Below are 18,247 nucleotides of genomic sequence, written 5' to 3' on the forward strand. Positions count from 1 at the left end.
TCTCTCTGTGGGGTAAGATTAGACTTGGTGGCTTCCTCTGGTTGCGGCAGCGCTCCCTCCGTCTCTCCTCCTGGGCTGAGTTAGTATTGGATTACAGGTTCACACGCTCGCTCGCAGACCGCCCGTCGCCCCGACCAATTGCTCCATTCATTCCAGCGCCGGAGACGGCCGTCGGCCTCTGATTGGTTATCAGCGCCGGTTAGGGAACTTTCCCACGGCCAGCGCGTGCTGACAGCCGGCCAGCCACTCCTCGTCACCACCGGGACACATACGGGGGGGGAGGGGTAGAGGGGGCAGTCACGGACCGAAAGTCGACTGGACCACTTTCAAAGTTTCGCCAAAGATCTTCTATGTTAAGAAGAACAACCACTTGTATGTCCAAAACCAAAAACACGAAGGTGTGAATAATTTGGAGAAAAATCTATCCACTCCCACAAGAGCCTGACACACACACACACACACACACACACACACACACACACACACACACACACACACATAACTGGTGTCTCAACTGCAGCATTTTTAAGACAATCAGTTTTCTTGTGGCAACTTTGCATCAGTTCAAGTTGTGTGAATGAATCATCAGCTTAAAAAAACAGCAGCAGTGGAGAATGAATTATGATGCTGTTTTACCTCAGTAAATTGTGACATAATATCAACCTCTGGAGACAAATGTCACTGATAATAATCAACAAGATTCAGGAGATATTTTTTATAAAACTTAAGAATACATATAACTGCAGAGTATAAATGATAAAACAGGGTTCACATGTATTATCTTTTCAAAACAAGAGTTTGCTACGTCAGGAAAATTTCAAACTGTTTGTTTTAGCAAGAAGTGAAAGATACCTGCGGTCCCATCATGGTCTGATTATGAAACAAAGGGGCCCCCAGACCCCTACAGAGGAGCAAGACTGGCAGACTTAAACAGACTATAAAAAAAAAAAAAAAAAAAAACACAAACCACAAACTCTGTCATTTGTATTCATTTTATGTCTCCAAGGGAATATTCTGCACATGTTTTGCATTTCTTTGCAGTTGTTTTGTGGATTTCTCCCGGTCATTGTATGTAGATTTCACTTTGTATTTTGCATAATTTTTCTTTTCGTTTGCATCTTTTCATTGTCATTTAAAGTGTGCTCATTTTACGTCTCAGGTGGCTGTTTTTGTCCTTTCTGTCGGGTGTCTTTTAAGATAAAAGCAGTGGTCGTGTGACACAGCATTATGGACACTCAAACAAACCCCAGAGTAAGACGTCTTACCATTTTTTCTCCCTCTCAGATTTCTCAAAGCGCACCAGGATGTGTTTGGGCCAACCGCGCTGTCACTCAGTGGGGATTCTGCTTGCTGATTGGCTGGTGTAATGTTTGGTCCCGCCCTTGTTGGCCAGCAGCAGTGTTGAAATGACACCGTGGGAAAGCCGAGCGCTTCAAACGGAGGCACTCCGGGCAAACCTGTGCAGACGCACGTCTGGCAGACACAACTGACACACTGAAGGACTACTGTGGAGAACTCAAAATGAAACGGAGTCACGATTTTAGCTCCTCGGACAGCGAGCTGGATGAAACTATTGAAGTGGAGAAGGAGAGCGCGGATGAGAATGGGTAAGTATGGCCCTTGTTTCAACTGCATTTTATTTTAGGCTAGTTTAAATGGACATGTGTTCTGTAAAACTAGTTCAGCCTTTTTTCATATTCACTGAACATCATCTTCCTCTTGGTTTAAGGAACGTGAGTTCTCCTCTTGGTTCCATGTCTCCTACAACATCAACTCAAGTGCAGGCGAGAAAAAGGCGTCGAGGAGTAAGTAGATCAGTGTTTTTGTTTTAAATCAACTAGTGTGTCATTATATTTTGTTGACAGATGAATATCTAACGTCGATTAACAATATTGTTTTGGTTTTTTTTCTTCACAGATCATCGAAAAACGTCGCCGTGACAGAATAAATAACAGCCTCAGTGAGCTGCGCAGACTGGTTCCCAGCGCCTATGAGAAGCAGGTAAAGTCCCAAAGCCAGAAGGGACATTAAAGTGCCCTAACACCAAAAACGCGTCATTTTTCAGGCTGTGAATAGTTAAATATTCTTTCTTTTCTCACATTGAAGGGTTCAGCCAAACTGGAGAAAGCAGAAATTTTGCAGATGACTGTTGATCATCTGAAGATGCTTCATGCTGCTGGAGGCAAAGGTAAATTTATTTAACCTACCAGATACACACACAGCCGCCCAGTCTGTGCTTGTCTGACCTGCCTGGCAGTTAAATAGGTCTTGTTTTTGGTTATTACTCTATTACATTCTGAAAGCTGGTGGCACAGTGAGTCATAGCAGATCTTAAATGTTGACTTCTGGACAAACCTGTTTTGTGATGCGCCGTTAAGAGGTTTTTTGGTTTTTGAAAATCTAATCTGTTGTCTATTGTCACCTTCTCGGCTCAGGTTACTTTGATGCCCATGCCCTGGCGATGGACTACCGTGGTTTGGGTTTCAGGGAGTGTCTGGCAGAAACAGCCCGCTATCTGAGCATCATTGAGGGCTTAGACAGCACAGACCCTTTGCGGATGCGCCTGGTGTCCCATCTCAACAACTATGCCAGTCAGAGAGAAGCTCATTCTGGGCTCAGTCACCTGGCCTGGGGGTCTGCTTTTGGATCCCCTCCTGCCCACCTGACCCACCCCCTCCTCCTCCAGCACCAACAGGGAGCTCCTTTGGCTCCTCTGCCGCGCAGCACGACCAGCAGCCCGCAAAATCCTCTGTCGTCCACATCAGCTTCATCTCCCTCCTCTTCCTCCAACTCGTCTTCATCATCCTCTTTGGTTGCAGAGACTCACATCCAAGGCAGGCGCAGCGGCTGCACCACTCCTCACTCAGAGCAAGGTCCGATCCGGGTTCCCTCCGCCTCTGCTGCTCCCACCACTGTCCTGCACCCTGCCTTGGTTCCCTCGTCAACGTCCAAACTTTCACCTCCTCTCCTGTCTTCTCTCTCAGCGTTCCCCTTTGCCTTCAGCGCATTCCCCATTATCTCACCCACTACTGCAATCAGCCCCCCAGCCCAAACCTCCAGCAAACCCTACAGACCCTGGGGTATGGAGATTGGAGCTTTCTGACTAAAATGAAGAATTCATTACAGTCTGCTAATAGACTCCACTTACATCCCAGCTGAGCTGGAATCAAGGACAACTTTATTTTCCCTGCTAAGAAAATGCTATTTTTTTCTATTATGACATCCCACAGAGGATAGAAACAGATGGGTTTTTTTCAAATTGTCTTTGTAAAGTTTGTTTCCCTGTACAGAAAATAATATACACAGAAGAGGGAGGCCGCGAGTTAAAAAGCAACAAAAGTGATTTAATGTGTTGATTGATCTCTGTTCTTGCCCACCCCTTTGGAAGTTTAACCCACTGTAGTCAGCCTATCGGAGATGGCTTTTCCAGATGGTCAAGCAAGTTCCTGGGCGAAAGTGTTTCTCCCCCTTCTTTGTTTTCCTGAACTGCAAACCCAAGTGTTGGTACCCTGGTTACAGCAAAGCAAGAGGGGGGTTGAGAGTCACCCTCTTTTACAGCATTTTATGGGGTGGAATAACTGAAACCAGGTGTTTGTTTGACTAAATACTGGGAACAGAAGTTAGCTACCAGCTTGGCTGAACTAATCATATGGTGCCTTATTGTTCAAGCTTTCTTCACTAAGTTATGTTCCTTCTCTACAGCAGATTCTCTCCTTTCCAATCAATGCCTCGCATATGTTTTACCTTGTGTTTCTAATGTAAATGATGTTCGGATGTTTTTTTTATCACGTATTTGTTCAACATTATCAGCTTTGCCAGAAATCCTCAAGTTGAACTCAGTCATGTTAGTTTCAGCAGAATATGACAAAATGTTAGAACCTCTTAGAAACACCAGTGCATCATCTCCGCTTTATATGTTGGCTTCCATTAACAAGCCTCACTGCAATTTAGTACATTTTATGGTTGTACAAAGCATAATGAAGCTCTGAAAAGTCTGACTTTTTTTTTTGCCAGTGCTGGTGGTAACGTCAGCTTCCCTACAATAAAGAAGTTCTTAAAATTATTTGTGGTTTTATCAGCCTTTGTTTCAGCATTTAAGTGTGTGTGGTACTCTATATAGTATGTGTGTGCTTGTTGATGCCTGCGGTTGTTTTTCTGTGTGTGTGTGTGTGTGTGTGTGTTTGTGTGTGTGCTGTACATATCGACAGCCCGTATCAGATGAGGCTGCTTGTTTCTCTCAGCAGCCCTCTGTGTGTGCACAGGAAACCATTAACAAGGAGGGGATATCCTGGACAATAGCAGCCCGCCTGGCCCCATGTGCTGCGTGGGAACAAGAGGAGGGAAGAAGGAGGGAGGAAAGGTTGGAAGAGAATGAAGAAGGAAAAGATGGAGGGATGGAGTTTAGAGTAGGTGATGGAAAGAAAGGGGGAAGAAAGAAATCAATAGAGAAGGACTGGGGAACTGTGTGAAAGGAGGTCCACAGCAATGAGTTTGGCCTCTTTGCCATCGTTTTAGCTCGCAGCTGCACCTTCTGTTCTCAGCTTGGATGCACCGTCTGTTGTCCTGCTAGAACAAGACTTCTGCTGTTACGGCACACTCAGCAGTCTTTCATTTATTCTTCTAAAACACGAGAACTTTCTTCCACCTCCAGTCTTTCTCATCATGCTCTGTATTGTCTGTTCCCACCACTGGGTAAGACGGCTGCAGCCTTACTACAGCTACTGATGTTAATAGTGAGTGAAACTTGACATTTGTCTCCCTCTGCTGCTCACAGCCCCTCATCTGTGGAGGTTCAGGGGAATATGAAGAAAAGCCCATCTAGGGGAAGAAGTACTGAGATTCTTTAGCAACCAAAACCAGCTAAAAATAAAAGGTCTTAAATCAGACTTCACAAGTTCAGTTAATAATATATTAGTCTTTTTTGAAAATTGTCTTTTGCCGTTGTTATTTATACAAATTTGGCACAAGTAGTGAGTAGAGTTTGTGCTTGATTGGTTATTCCTCTCATTTAATAATACTGGTGTAATATACATGGTGCCTGATTAGCCACATTTACAGTTCAGTATAAAATATGAAGATCATATTTCTTTGGAACAAGCTAAATATTAGAAAATGAAAGTTTGAGGTTGTATTTATCCAAGTATCCTAAAGTTTACTTTCATTCCTGGAACAAAAATTTGAACATTGTATAGAGCTACATTCTAAAACTTGTGACTAAAATGTCAAGTCATCAAAGGCTGGAAGTGAGACATTTTACTATTTCATTTTACTATTAAATGAAAAATGATTGAATCTGGTCTTGACTTTGGTGGTAGCATAGCGGTTAGTATTTACAGCATCTTTTTTTTTTTTTTTTTTTTTTTTGCTGTGTTTGCACTGCAAACTTTCTATATAAAAAGATGTGTCAACCTGAGATGCATTGAGTATTTGTGACCATCGCAATATTTCATTTCTTTTGTTGAGTAGGCTGTTCTGGGCTGGCAATCACCACCTCTGTATTTTTAAACTGGAAAAATTAAATAACCTGCTGCTCTTCATTAAAATCAGCAAAATCAATTTGAGCGTGAATTCATGATAAATTTACACATGTTCATGTAATTGTTTTGGAATTATGAGGTGTTTTTTCCAGGTGTTTTTCAGTTTTACAGACTTTGTAAAAACATTGCTAAATGTGAAAATAACAAAAAAAAAACAAAAACAAAACAAACAAAAAAAACAACACAAAAGCGCTGAATACATCTATGTGTGGGTGCATCCTGTCACAGGAGATGTGGCAAGCCTTCTATCTCCACCCTCCTCAGTCTTTGCTTAATTATAGAAGCGATAGCTGGTTTGCAGGTGTTTGGCTCCAGCTGCCTCTCATTTTCACTCACCTTGATTATAAAGAGTGGGCTGCAACTCTACAGATTGTAGCCTTGGTGATGTTGCTGGTCATGTTCTCCAGAATGCACATTTCCATGTTAAGTACATGCTTACCTGCTTTTCCTGTCACCCACATATCACTTTGACCTGGCTTCTGTGTGTGTTCACCTTTGGACCCGGGAAACCCTTAGATCCTGGAGTAGGACCCAGTTGGACAACCTTAACCCCCGCTCCTCCCATTTGGGGTCTGACCACTTCACTGCTCTCTTCATACTTTGCAACAAACATTAGTATTTTGTCACAGAATGACCAGGGAATTCTGAATGCTTCGCCAAAAAAATTACTCTTGAGATGAGTTTCATTCATTGAATCCCAAATCTTTATTAACCACTGCTTGCTCACAAAGATATATGTGGAGAGGGGGGGAGGGGACACACACAAATGGACAGAGAAGAGAAAGAGAGGAAAGTAGGATACTCACTGTCTGTGTTGAACTTCCTGACAATTGCTCCTTGCTTTTATGTTTGCTTTTAATTGAACCGGATCAATATCACATGGCACAAACACTACCCGCCCTTTCTGAAATACACTCACGCAATCACTCACACACATCTATGGGCCAACTGTGCGTGTGTGACCAACAGCGTCCAGCTTCAGACATCAACACCCCCTGTTACAAATGATTCACATCCTTCAATACACTCATATACGCTTTTACAGATGGAAATATCGTGTGCATGGATCATTGTCATAGTGATGCCTGTTATGGCTTAAATATATTCCTTGTGCCGGCCTTCATGTGGAATTTACAGTGTCTTGGGTGACATGCAATGATTCCAGTAGGTGATGTGAAGAGCTACTCTAACCTTTATGAAATGGAGAGAGCTGGGACCTCTCTGTATTTTCTCCAGTGTGGATTCACAGCAGTAAGTGGATTTATTTGCACACCAGCGTACTCAGGATGCACCTCAACCTCAGTGGCGTTGCACAAGACAGTTACAAGTAATTACACTGCAACTGCCAGCTGTGGAAAACCATGAGGCCCTTTGTCGGGACTGGTTTATGAGTTTTCCGGTTGCAGATGAACAAGTGAGCTCCTCCTGAGCTCTGTGCTGTAGTTGCCTATATGTGGAGAGTGTGTGAGTGGCTGCTTATGCAGCATACATGTGTATGCAGAGATGAAGACTGAGGGAAGGAAGATGAAGATGGGCTCATTAAATGCTATAGTGTTCTCCTGCAATTACAGTCACTACCTATTTCACAGGAGTGGATATGCAGCAACGGCTTGCAGTCCCCACAGCAAGCAAGCAAACTGTCCCCTTTCCTTCTGGCAATTTTCCTGCAAATGTTCCTCACTAATTGGAACATTGGCAAAAAACTGGATGGAAAATCAGTTTGATCCAATTTTGCTTCCAGGTCTGCTGGGTCATATAAGTGCCCATTTGGAAGTGGTGGGGCAGCAAAGGAAAGGAGCCAGCAAGCAGGCTTGGTGAGGATGCAAGCAGTCACAGCAAAACATCAGCTAGCTGGCAAACTCACAACAAACACTTAAGCCTGTTACACACGAGAGAAACTTAAAAAAAAAAAAACAACAACAAAAAAAAACATTCTCAGGCTGAAACCAACAAAAATATGAAAATGAAGAGATTCTTACATCCAAATATATGCAGGGAGAAGAAACCTATATATAAAAATGGCACACTGCAATCAATACTTTTGCTGCTTGTATATAACAAAAAAAAAAGTATTTACAAAAACCATTGTTGTTTGTCAAATTGATTTTTTCTTCTCATTTGAGCAAAAACATTCTTTTTGGATGGAATTGGTAGGAGACATTAATTTTTTTCTTCTTTTTTTTTTTCTTTTTGTAAATCTTTCTATCATTTTCCACCCTAACCCCATTTGAACCTCCTGCTGTCTCAGGGTGGTGTCTCCTGGTAGTTTTATTGTAGAACAATATGGGGCTTAAGGGTAGAGAATGACAGGGGGAAGGGGTGGAGAGGTGGGGACATGTGGAATAAGTTGGAATAGGAGGTGTTCCTCAGGGCCAGGGGTGGTGGTAGAGGGTGTGGAAGTGGGACGTAGACGTGGGGCTTCTTATGGCAACAACTCTTCTCTCAGCTCCTTGTTCCTGCGAACCTCCTGGGCGTGCCTCTCCTACAAACACACAGTTTAGGATGTCATACTTTTCTCAGCTGCCAGCTGCTTTCCTCGCATTTATTTCTCACTGCATGTCCACTCTCTGACTTTTGCTGTGTCAACTAATGTAAGCAGAAGTGCATCTTCTTGCGCTATTTGTGACTCTAGCTTGAGAAAGTGCGCCATCTGCTGAAAGGGAGCCAATCAACTCATCCTATAGTTTCCCCCGTGTTATCTCCACTTATCTATTTTGTTCACCCTTTGTTAATAATCAACACTTAAAATTCCTTCATTCCTCCAACCAATGCTATCAATGCTCCTCGAGAGCTGATGCACCTGCCACACATTTCCATTCTAACACACTCAAAACACTCCTTAAACAGATGAGGTTTGTGATATTTTATGGTACGATCAGCAGCACCACATCAGCTTGTTCGAGCTATTACAAAATATTTACAGCCACTAACTGTCAAGTATAACTGCTGTATACATACTGTGTCATGACCATGAAGGTAAAACTACATTTAACCTGCAGTTAGACACATAATGTACAACATTATGTATAATGCACAGAATATTTTATAAAGTCTATATTGACAATATGTACCGGTTTGAGAGTCTCATTATCTGTGTTAGCCTTGTGGTAAAGTGGCAAAATTTCCAACAATGTACCTAATGGCAGCTTGGGCAGATTCCAGTCCCCTGCAGGTCTGAGTAAATTGAAGCAAGTGTCCAGCTGAATTGCATTTCATTTAGATATAAAAGTGGAACAGACTGGAGGTGGCAGTCATGATGAGAGATGGTTGTATTTTCTCATTTAAAAGGAAAGACGCTTAAGTGTTTTCTTTATTATCTCCTTCCGCGCAAAGTATACTGAACCATAAACTGTAAAAAGAAAAGGAAGAATTGCTGCTGCAACATGAGAAGTGATGCTTGATTTTCATCCATTTGCTCTGACTGGTATTCATGTGAATAAATATAAGGACAGAAAGATGCATGTGACCAGTTCAATTGTTGAAATGAACACTGTTAATGAAATGATTGTTTATATTTCATTAAACTAATATGAGATAGGCTCTTTCACAAAGAATGATTTAAGAATGAATTAGGTTGGGGAATTAATTTATTTTTATTCTTATTCTTTAATCGGTATTTGAATAAACACAAACCAACATAACATCTGATTTTAAGCTTCCAATTGTGATTTCTTCTTTTGATTTATGTTTTAATAGATTCCTAGTGTTGATACAAAAAGGTCAAACAAGGGAAAGAATAACATATAAATATATCAGTCAAGTGTTAAAGAAACAAAAATGATTTTGTTTTGAATAATTAAAGAAAATTTTAGTTTTTATAACAATAACTACGGATTTCTCATAAATGATTCCTGCACATAGTCACATCTCATCACATACAGAGGTGATGAGATGCCTCTAAAAGCTAACTGACCTATCAGAGGAGGAGATTCCACAACCTACACAGATCTCTTCTAGCACTTATCCACTGGTGTGTTTACAAACTGATGAAATGAAACCAGATATTTCTTAATAAGTTCAAATTGAGAACTGAATTTTATTACAGCCCATATACTCTGGGTTCATTATTTGATCACACCCCCCCCCGTATGTGTCAGCCACTGTTTAATTGTGATCACCATTCCACTCTCTGCACTCCAGCTTTGAAGCTTGAGTTTTCACCATCCTAGTTCTTTTGTATGATCCTAGTATATTCTTGATTTCTGCTTTTTGACTCTGACCGCACTGACCCCTCCCCAAGCAACTTGACCCTTGCTTTAGAATAAAACTCAGATTTTTAATCTAGAGCCTCTCTTTTGTCCTGCATTTTGGCCGTCACAAGCCATTGCACATTTATCATTTTCTTTGCTGTTTCTCACCTTCTCCTGCAGACGTTCCATCATGGCAGCGATGTAGGCCTGCCTGTTCTCCTCGATTTGCTCCATCTTCAGCTGGAGCTTCTCCTCGGCCATGCGGCTGAAGTTGCTGTTTTCTTCCATGGCCTTCAGCAGCACCTCACGCTCATGGTCTCGCTTCTCAGCCAGGATTCTAAGTATCTGAGCCTCCTGGGACTGAAAATATAACAAGTCAGGAAATAAAGGAGGGTGATATCAGCATGAATTACTGGACGTCACTTAAAGGTATTTCTAAGAAGAGTGGGTGTAATGACTCACATGATCACATAAGAAAATATTACTAATATTTCCATTTAAATTAATATAAATGAAATTTAGTGGACATCTTGTGTGAAAAAATCTTTTTTAACAGTGCTGTTGATTCGTTAATGATCATCTGATTGATTTCTAGGTGGGTTACTGGATTTAGCGATGCTGGATGAACTGTATTGACATTTGAATGTGATGCAAGAGTTTGCAAGTAATAGATCAAGTTTCTCATTGCAGCAGCAGTTGATGTGACTCACTCGTGATGTAAAATTAGACGCACGGGGGAGTCAAATTGTTGTTTGCGTAAACAATGTTATGTAATGTTATGTTGCTCTGAGGGATTTTAGGAGAAAAGAAAGGTTTCTGCGACTTCTTGAAGCTAAGCGAGTTAGGACAGTAAACATCCTTACTCTCCTTCGGTCTTCAGCTGCCTCCAGTTTCTTCTGGATGTCCTCCAGGGAAATGTCCCTCTTTGGGGGGCTGGTGATACAGTGGGCTGCTTCAGACATAGGGGAGGGTGGCTTCAGGATGACCTCAAAGGCCTGGCCTGAGGCTCGCTTGTTAATGGGCTTGATGTCCATGTCTGCTAATGTGTGCATAAAAAAAAAGACACTCTCAACGGTGTTCATCTGGATTTCCATTTCAGTTTGTTTGCTAAATGGAGAAAATATTCACTCTGACTACCACTTACCTTCAAAGTCCCCCATGACATTTTTGCGGGTCTCAGGGTACAGACAAGAGCAGATGAGTGAGAGGACAGAAATCTCCTTCATCTTCTCTTTGTAAGCTGTGGAGGTAAAAAGGAAACTCTGACTCCAACTGAGCTGCTCACACATGAGCGAAATATTAACCTAGTAACGCAGAAAAAAGATGAAACGTCATTAACCTACTTCTGCCTCCACAGGAGGCCCCTTGATGTAAATATGAAAAAATTTAAGAGGAATAATTTATTCACTGAGTCCTCCGAAAGAAAAAACCTCATCATCAAAGGATGTCTGCTGCAGCTGAGCTGTTCAGGGTTTTCGCGGTCTTCTTTTTCTTCTTCTTCAGGCCTTTTGTTTTCACTGCACTGTGAGGGGAGTGTGATGAATGTGTCCTTACTTGGCCTAATTTCCCGAGCAGCAGAGATGCTGCCATCCCCACAGGATTCTCCACACATCATCGGCAATGCATTTGATTTTGATGTATTATTTATTAACTTTTCCAGATCGACGCCCGTTTGGCTCGAAGCCATGCTCTAGCTGGGTGCAACAAAACATCAGCGATTAGTTTAGATGATCGGAGGATGCTTAAAAAGGAAAGATGCCCAGAGTTGGGATATATATTCAGATAATCTGTAGGTTTCTCTTATCATCTTATTCTGTTGTTTATGAATAAACAATAAGGGTTTAGCTTATCAGCATAATATGACTGCCCCTCCCCTGACCCATTTATGATCCAAAAAGCTAATAACACACACAAAAAAAAAGCTGGCATCAGTTCTCATTGGCTGCTTTTGGCAACCTGCAGCCTGCACAGCGGGGATGTGTAAAGTACTCTAAAAGGCTGACAGGAAGAAAAGTAAGAAAAGAACAAACAACCTTGCTTACCTGTTTTTTTTTTTTATTGTTTGTTATATATATTCTTGTTTTTGGCACCTACTGTGCTGTAATATGAGCCTCAAGTTCAGCAACAGTCCCTGTAGACAAATATAAAAATATCTGCAACAAAATGCAGGTTGTGACACTTTCTGTGTTTGCATATTGTTGCTTCTGTCAGGTACTTTGCTGTGGTGCAGAGCTGCATGCCAACTGTCACAGAATGGCATAATCCATCACCCAGAGCATGAGGCCCGCAGGGCTGAAATGTGCCACTTTGATTCATGATTTGCAGCGGGCTACAGTAGAGAATCCAGAAATGAGATTTACAGAGAAAGAGCCTCTCCATGGTGGTGCTACGGTGTACAGTGTGATTAAACCAAATCCTCCTCGGCTCTCTTCTGTCTGTGTCTCACTTTCTGCCCTGCAGACTGGCAGACGCCACAGTAATGTGATAAACTCTCAGATGTAGCTCTCACTACTCTCTGATGGCCTTGTTAACCCCTTCCCTCAGGAGGAAGCGGGAGAGAGTGGTGGGGGCGTGACAAAAAAAAAAAAATTTGGAAGAAGAGGTTGTTGCTTGAGAGACAGAAAGCTAGTACCTTCTTCTCTCGGTGGAAGGAGAAAAAAGCAGGGGCTGTTTGGTTTCACGACGATGCTAAAATCACAGGCGGGAGGATTAGATTCCAACAAAGCAGGAAGCTCCCAGTGGAATAGCAGCTGCCCTCTGGACAGCTTAATGGAAACTGCCACCTCAGGTGGAGCGCACTTCAATTGGTAATTAGAGGACGGCACCATTGCTGCTGATGGGCAGTGGGGGGTGGGCACATTTGGAGTGTTGTCGCTGGCTCATTAAAGGCTGTGTATATGTCACAACCCCAGCAGTGGTTTCCTCAGACACACAAACCCTGATGACAACTGAAGACTTGGTTCACAATCAGTGAAAAAGGTAATGTAGGTCAGACGATTATTGACCAGATGTGCAATTATGTTTTATTTTTATTGCTTGGTAAAGTTTAGAGCTGCATCTGATTATTCTTTATTGTTATATTAATTTATGCTGCTGATTTGTTGGTTAAAATACTACTGCTGACAAAAGCAGATTGCAAGAAATATCCAAGACTTAAAGATATTCTCTATTGATATATCAAACAAAGAACTAGCTAAACTATCTAATTATAGCAGCTCTAACCTGCTTTAGTTTTATTTAAGATGCAGAAGATGAGTTTATGCAGCCGCTATGTCTGAGATTTTATTCTTTAGTTGTCTTGCACAATAGCTGCTTTCTGTGAACTGAAGCAGCCAGAGGCCTTTTTTTATTTATTTATCATAATCAAAAATAGATGAGACTTGCTATTGTGCAAAAATATTAAAACGCCGCTGTATTCCTCATGAGAGAACTGACACTCCCCCCTCCCTCAATGTGATATCAGGCTTTTTCCCAGAAGATAAGACAGATAAAAAATAACAAATGATCCACAGCAACATAACAGCAGGAATATCTGTTCAAAGGTTTTTGTGTAGTTAACACATGCTGCCTCCTCACACCAGGAAAGGTTGAAACAAAATGTCAGACAGAGACTACATCACTTTACAGCTTCCACTTCTGCTCTGACAGGGTGGTTTCAACCAGCCAGGTCAGCATCATTCCTCTGACAGGACAGCTCCTCGCATCCTGTCCTGACCACAGACACAGCCATCAAGCTGCACTTCCTCTTCCAATCCATCAGCCAAACAGCACAGATCATCAATATCTACTGTGCACCCCCCGCGAGAATTTCTCTCTTCTGGCACCTTCTGCATCCCAAATCCTCCATCTCATCTGTTGCTGATGCATTCTCAATCTCATCCTCTCCTTTTCAATTCCTTTCTTGATATTTGTCACCCACGCCCTCTGCATTTACGGTGTCAGCACAAACGGTCACATCTGTATTTCTCACTTTTCCTTCCCTCTATTCCTAAGCTATAGCCTGAATTCTTCATCTCATCTTAACACGTGAATTTTTATAGTCACTTTGAGCAAAACGAAGTGCAAAGTAGCAATTAAAGGCATCCAACAAAATGTGTCCTTGTGCATCAAAGTCCTATTGGCCCCATGGGTGTTGTAGCTGCACGGCATCATGGGCTTGTGTGTGTTGAGCAGTTTTACAGTCAGACCATCCAGCAGCTATATAATCACAAAATTATGACACTATCATAAAACCAGAATTGGCTATTAAAGGAAAATTATACCACCCATCAAGGACAGGTAGCTGGAGGTAAGATTTCAAATACTTTAAATCAACCTCGCCAAAAAAGAAGCTATTTTCAATTTTGCCACATCTGTAAATAAAACAGCCTTAAAAATGCAAAAAATAAATGTCAAAAAAATAAAAAATTGATATAATAAATCAGTTTACCATTTACTGAAGATTAGTGCTATAGATCTGCATAATAAAACAATATTAAAAGAGCTAAATGCCTTCAGTTTACAGCACACAGAACCTGTAGTAACATCTTGTTTGGTGAGTACGCTGACATGTCTTTTATCCAAACATTTACATGGGATAACCTGCTGACAAGCAAGCAGCACTCCATCACAGGTGGATTGATGTCACCTCCACCTCTCTGCCAGGCTTTAAGAGCAACAGTCATCTGAACCAGTAATGGGAGTGTGCCGCACAGATCGATCGGACTTGGTGATAAATCAGGATGAAAAATGAGTCTGAGGAATTTCATGTGGTCCATAGTAACAATCAGGATAAAGATCAAAGGACGACGTAAACAGCAGAATATGAATGTGATTTAATGCTTTTGTCTTGTTGCTTGTGATTCTCTGTACAAAGGGATTGATTTTAGGGCTTGAGTTGAATGACCACACCTAACTGGATATGACAAGTGTGGGTAATAAGGAAGGAAGGAAGGAAGGAAGGAAGGAAGGAAAAGTGCTTAAAAGCCTTGAGACTGTTTTGAGTTTGGTTTTTGGTATTGATACTAAAACCATATAATTCCATAAACACAGTGGTATCTATCCTCCCTTCACATTCTTACACATATTCATTCACTCATAAAGCCTCCAGAGTCCTTGCTCTGCATCTCATAACATAAAAAAGCAGAATGCATCTATTTATCTCAGCCTACTATTCTGTATATAGTATAAAGCGTAAATGAACTCAGCGACCTGGTGAGTGATGACTGGCATGATGGCGGTTTTCTCCCTGAGTGTCTGCTCTGTGCCCATCCCATTCTGCCTGTCCACAGCTCAGAATCATGGAGAAAATAAAGAGGAGGCTTGGAAAGACGAGGACGAAGAGGAGGAGGAGGAGGAGGAGGAGGAGGAGGAGGAGGAGGAGGAGGAGGAGGAGGAGGAGGAGGATTGGGGCATGAATCTAACAGCCAGTGTTTAGTTGCCGGTGTCCCTGAGCGGAGACACTGGGACCCTTACCACTGTCCCCCTGTATGCTCATCCATCCATCAAGTGCTCTCTGAACCAGAAAACAAACAGACTAACCCCGAGACTGGCCAAACACACACACACACACACACACACATATTATTTGACATTATAAACAATGCACACACATCTCCTGTCATTTTGGGGTATAGTTTATAGTCTGGAGATGGCTCTTAAATTGAGTAAAATGTTAAAAAAAAAAAAAAAAAAAAAAAAGAATCAAATCTAGACAGATGGCAAAATATCTTTCCTTAATATGAACATTCACACTGACACAAATACAAGGCCTCCCACCTCCTTTAACATGCAGTGTCCTTTTTATTTCCTCTATAATTCCTCCAAATTCCCTCATATTAGAGTCTGGTATAAATTGTCACTGTATAATAACACAGCTATTCATACCAGTCCTCTGTTACAGTCAATAACCTTCCTAACAGGATTGGAGTCTGATCATCTTGAGACGACAGTCTTTTTCATTACAAGTCGTATTTTTTTCTTTCTTTTTTTCCGACTAAAGCAATTCCGAATAAGGGTGTTCTTTTCTCTTTTTCTTTCATGTCTGCAGCGGTCACCCACACAATTGGTTCTGCAGGCTTTTCACTAAAGCTACATAAGATGGCCCAGTTTTCATAAGGAGATTTGTCACACCCTGGAGAGCAGCAGGGCTTTGAAAGGACCGGAGATGTTGGGTGGGGTCGCTGGCGCTGCATTATGCTGTGCGGCTCTGAGTCAGGCAGTAAGGAGCAGGTGCGGCAGACATCGATGAAATGCTGCCGTGTGAGAGGGGGAAAAAAAAAACCTTGCTTTTGTTTATAAATGTGTAATTACCTTAAAACGAGTCTAAATAAAGCATGCGTCACTGAAATGGCAAACTGGTCGTCAAACTAACCAACACTGAGCGGCGCTGGGGTTGGGATCAAACAGAAACGCGTAAAAATTGACACCCCCCCCCCCCCCCCCCCCCCCCATTGATCAAATCATACAAAGTAGATTAAAGAAAATTCTGCTATCGTTTTACAACTTCGTCGTGAAGTCACTTAAAGTGGAGTTTGGCCGGTCCTTCAGCCGTCAGCATCCTTTTGTGCCATGGGTGTCGCCACTGCCTCTCATCATCCTCATCATCATCATCATCATCATCATCCCTCTCAAACCTGTGCAGGTTGTGAGAGGTGGGGAATGATAAAAAGCTAAACTCACCGATTGCGGTCTTGGCCATTTCTGTAGGTTGTTGACGGGGCGGGCTGACCGGAGAAGAGCGCGTTGCTTGCTGGATGCTGTATCACAGGGAGAAGGGACTGCTGTTAAGGCACTGAGTCAGCAGAGACGGGGGCTGCCGGTGCGCCTGGTGGTCTGTGATGAGCTGCGTCAAGTCAGCGTCATTTAACATGAACAAGAGCGGAAGTTGGTCTGCTCATCCTCTGGAGTAAAAGCTTCAACTCCCCCAGTCTGAAAAGTAAACGTCCTTCCATCCAATGGCGTTTTTGGTTGGAGTGGTATGGGATGGGGATGGTTCCTGCAGTCTATATATGCCTAAATGTTTCTTCTTTGTTTACAAAATAACTACTATTTTATTTATATGGTGGATGGAGGCACATTTATTTTCAGAATTAGCATTGATGGATGGATGGATGGATGGATGATGTAAAGTTTTACAAAATGTAATTTCATCATCTAATTTTCTTTAAATAGCAGCTGCTTCTTTCAGCACGTTTTTCCTTTACGAACCAAAATGTCCAAGTTGCATCCTGCAGCCCTAAAACTTCCCTCTGTGTTTCTTTAAGCTGGGATTTATGGTGCATGACTGTGTTCTGTAAATTCAAGAGCCAATCCTGAGCGATGACTGACTCATGAGCCCTTTTTACACTGCCAATCTTTGGCAGGACAGCAGCCCACTGTGTGCACACAGCTAATGGTTACGTTTTATTTATTTATTATTTATTTTTATTCTTCCTTGGCATTTGTGAAGCCAACAAGTAAACAGTGTAATCCTCGACAGCCTCCTTCACATACATACAAGGCATTTTATTTTGACATTAAAAGCAGGAACTCCTACCATCTGATCTATCTGGCTTGACTCTGAGCCAGTAATGAGTTGCTTCGGCGCCTGCAACGCATTCTGCCACACTCCCCTTCACAGCCAAACCCCGACAGACCTAACGTCCTCTTGTGCTTCAGAGCTTGGGCCCTGGCAGCTGAAAATGTGGGTGTTTCCTTCTTTGTTTCACGATGTTAACCAGAAGCAGAGCACGCACAGTCTGCATCGTTGGGTGGGTTGGGGGCTGTTATGACGACAAACTTTGAAGTTTAATATGTTTTAACTATATTTTCTATAAGTATAGTCGTCCAAGGCTATATATTATTTTAACTTATACTGTAAAACAGCATTTATGTGTATTACTATTATGGAAAACTGCATGTTTTCCTGTGTTCAGGGTTTATCTAACACAGCATTCATTAGACAATCCCACCATTTACCATCATTGTAGTTACCATCAGTCAAATTAATGGATGGGATCGTCAAAGATTGGAATCCTACCACAAGATGGCAGCAAATCTTCCAATTTAAAGGAACGAACGCATTTAGGGAAATTATTTTAAAGATAAAGAATCTAACATAGATTTGATTTCAATAGGCTACGGTATCAGTAATTATACACTAGACACGTGGTTTAATTTGACTCACATTCAACCTGACATTACTCATTGATATTGTGCCCAGCTCTTTGGTTTCACGCAAAGTTTAACACAAGTCCAACCCAAACGACGAGATTCTTATCAAAAAGCATGTGTTTGCGCAGATAACAACGTTACGTTTTACTGTTTATTTAAAGTGTATGACTAGACGATTTAAGAAGAGCCATTGATTAACCAGGGTAGAGTTTTGGTTTGGGTGAACAGAATAACTACGGGGGAGAAAAACAGGAAACTCAAAGCCAGGTGCAAGCAAGTTTTACGAGTCTTAGCAAAAGTTCATATTCATCAACACTTTCATGTTGTGCATATTGTCTCAGTTGCTATATCACTACCAGCACAACTGGAATGGGTCTACTAAGAGTT

The 18,247-nt window shown here is 41.9% G+C and overlaps 2 protein-coding genes across 2 annotated transcripts; one reads left to right on the plus strand and one right to left on the minus strand.

Moving 5' to 3' along the window:
• The first annotated feature begins 1,470 nt into the window (after positions 1-1,470).
• On the plus strand, positions 1,471-4,002 carry hey1 (hes-related family bHLH transcription factor with YRPW motif 1). The gene is made up of 5 exons (XM_079259008.1): positions 1,471-1,607; positions 1,730-1,805; positions 1,918-2,001; positions 2,107-2,188; positions 2,436-4,002. The coding sequence occupies exons 1-5, from the start codon at positions 1,522-1,524 to the stop codon at positions 3,101-3,103; spliced, it is 996 nt and encodes a 331-aa protein (XP_079115134.1). The 5' UTR covers positions 1,471-1,521; the 3' UTR covers positions 3,104-4,002.
• A 3,957-nt stretch (positions 4,003-7,959) lies between these two features.
• Positions 7,960-11,317, minus strand: stmn2b (stathmin 2b; the record flags this gene model as incomplete). The annotated part of the gene is made up of 5 exons (XM_079258718.1): positions 7,960-8,019; positions 9,896-10,087; positions 10,591-10,763; positions 10,872-11,031; positions 11,282-11,317. 5 exons carry the CDS (start codon positions 11,315-11,317, stop codon positions 7,960-7,962), a joined length of 621 nt encoding a protein of 206 aa, XP_079114844.1.
• Positions 11,318-18,247: the final 6,930 nt, after the last annotated feature.

Source organism: Telmatherina bonti, assembly GCF_933228915.1.
Source record: "Telmatherina bonti genome assembly, chromosome: 19".
NCBI lineage: Eukaryota > Metazoa > Chordata > Actinopteri > Atheriniformes > Telmatherinidae > Telmatherina > Telmatherina bonti.

What these genes read in the sequence shown, in the direction of transcription:
- hey1 (XM_079259008.1), top strand. Translation starts at nt 1,522, where the DNA reads ATGAAACGGAGTCACGATTTTAGCTCCTCGGACAGCGAGCTGGATGAA. An exon ending in GAGAGCGCGGATGAGAATGG is followed by an intron (nt 1,608 to 1,729) that starts GTAAGTATGGCC and finishes TCTTGGTTTAAG; the next exon opens with GAACGTGAGTTCTCCTCTTG. An exon ending in TCATGCTGCTGGAGGCAAAG is followed by an intron (nt 2,189 to 2,435) that starts GTAAATTTATTT and finishes TTCTCGGCTCAG; the next exon opens with GTTACTTTGATGCCCATGCC.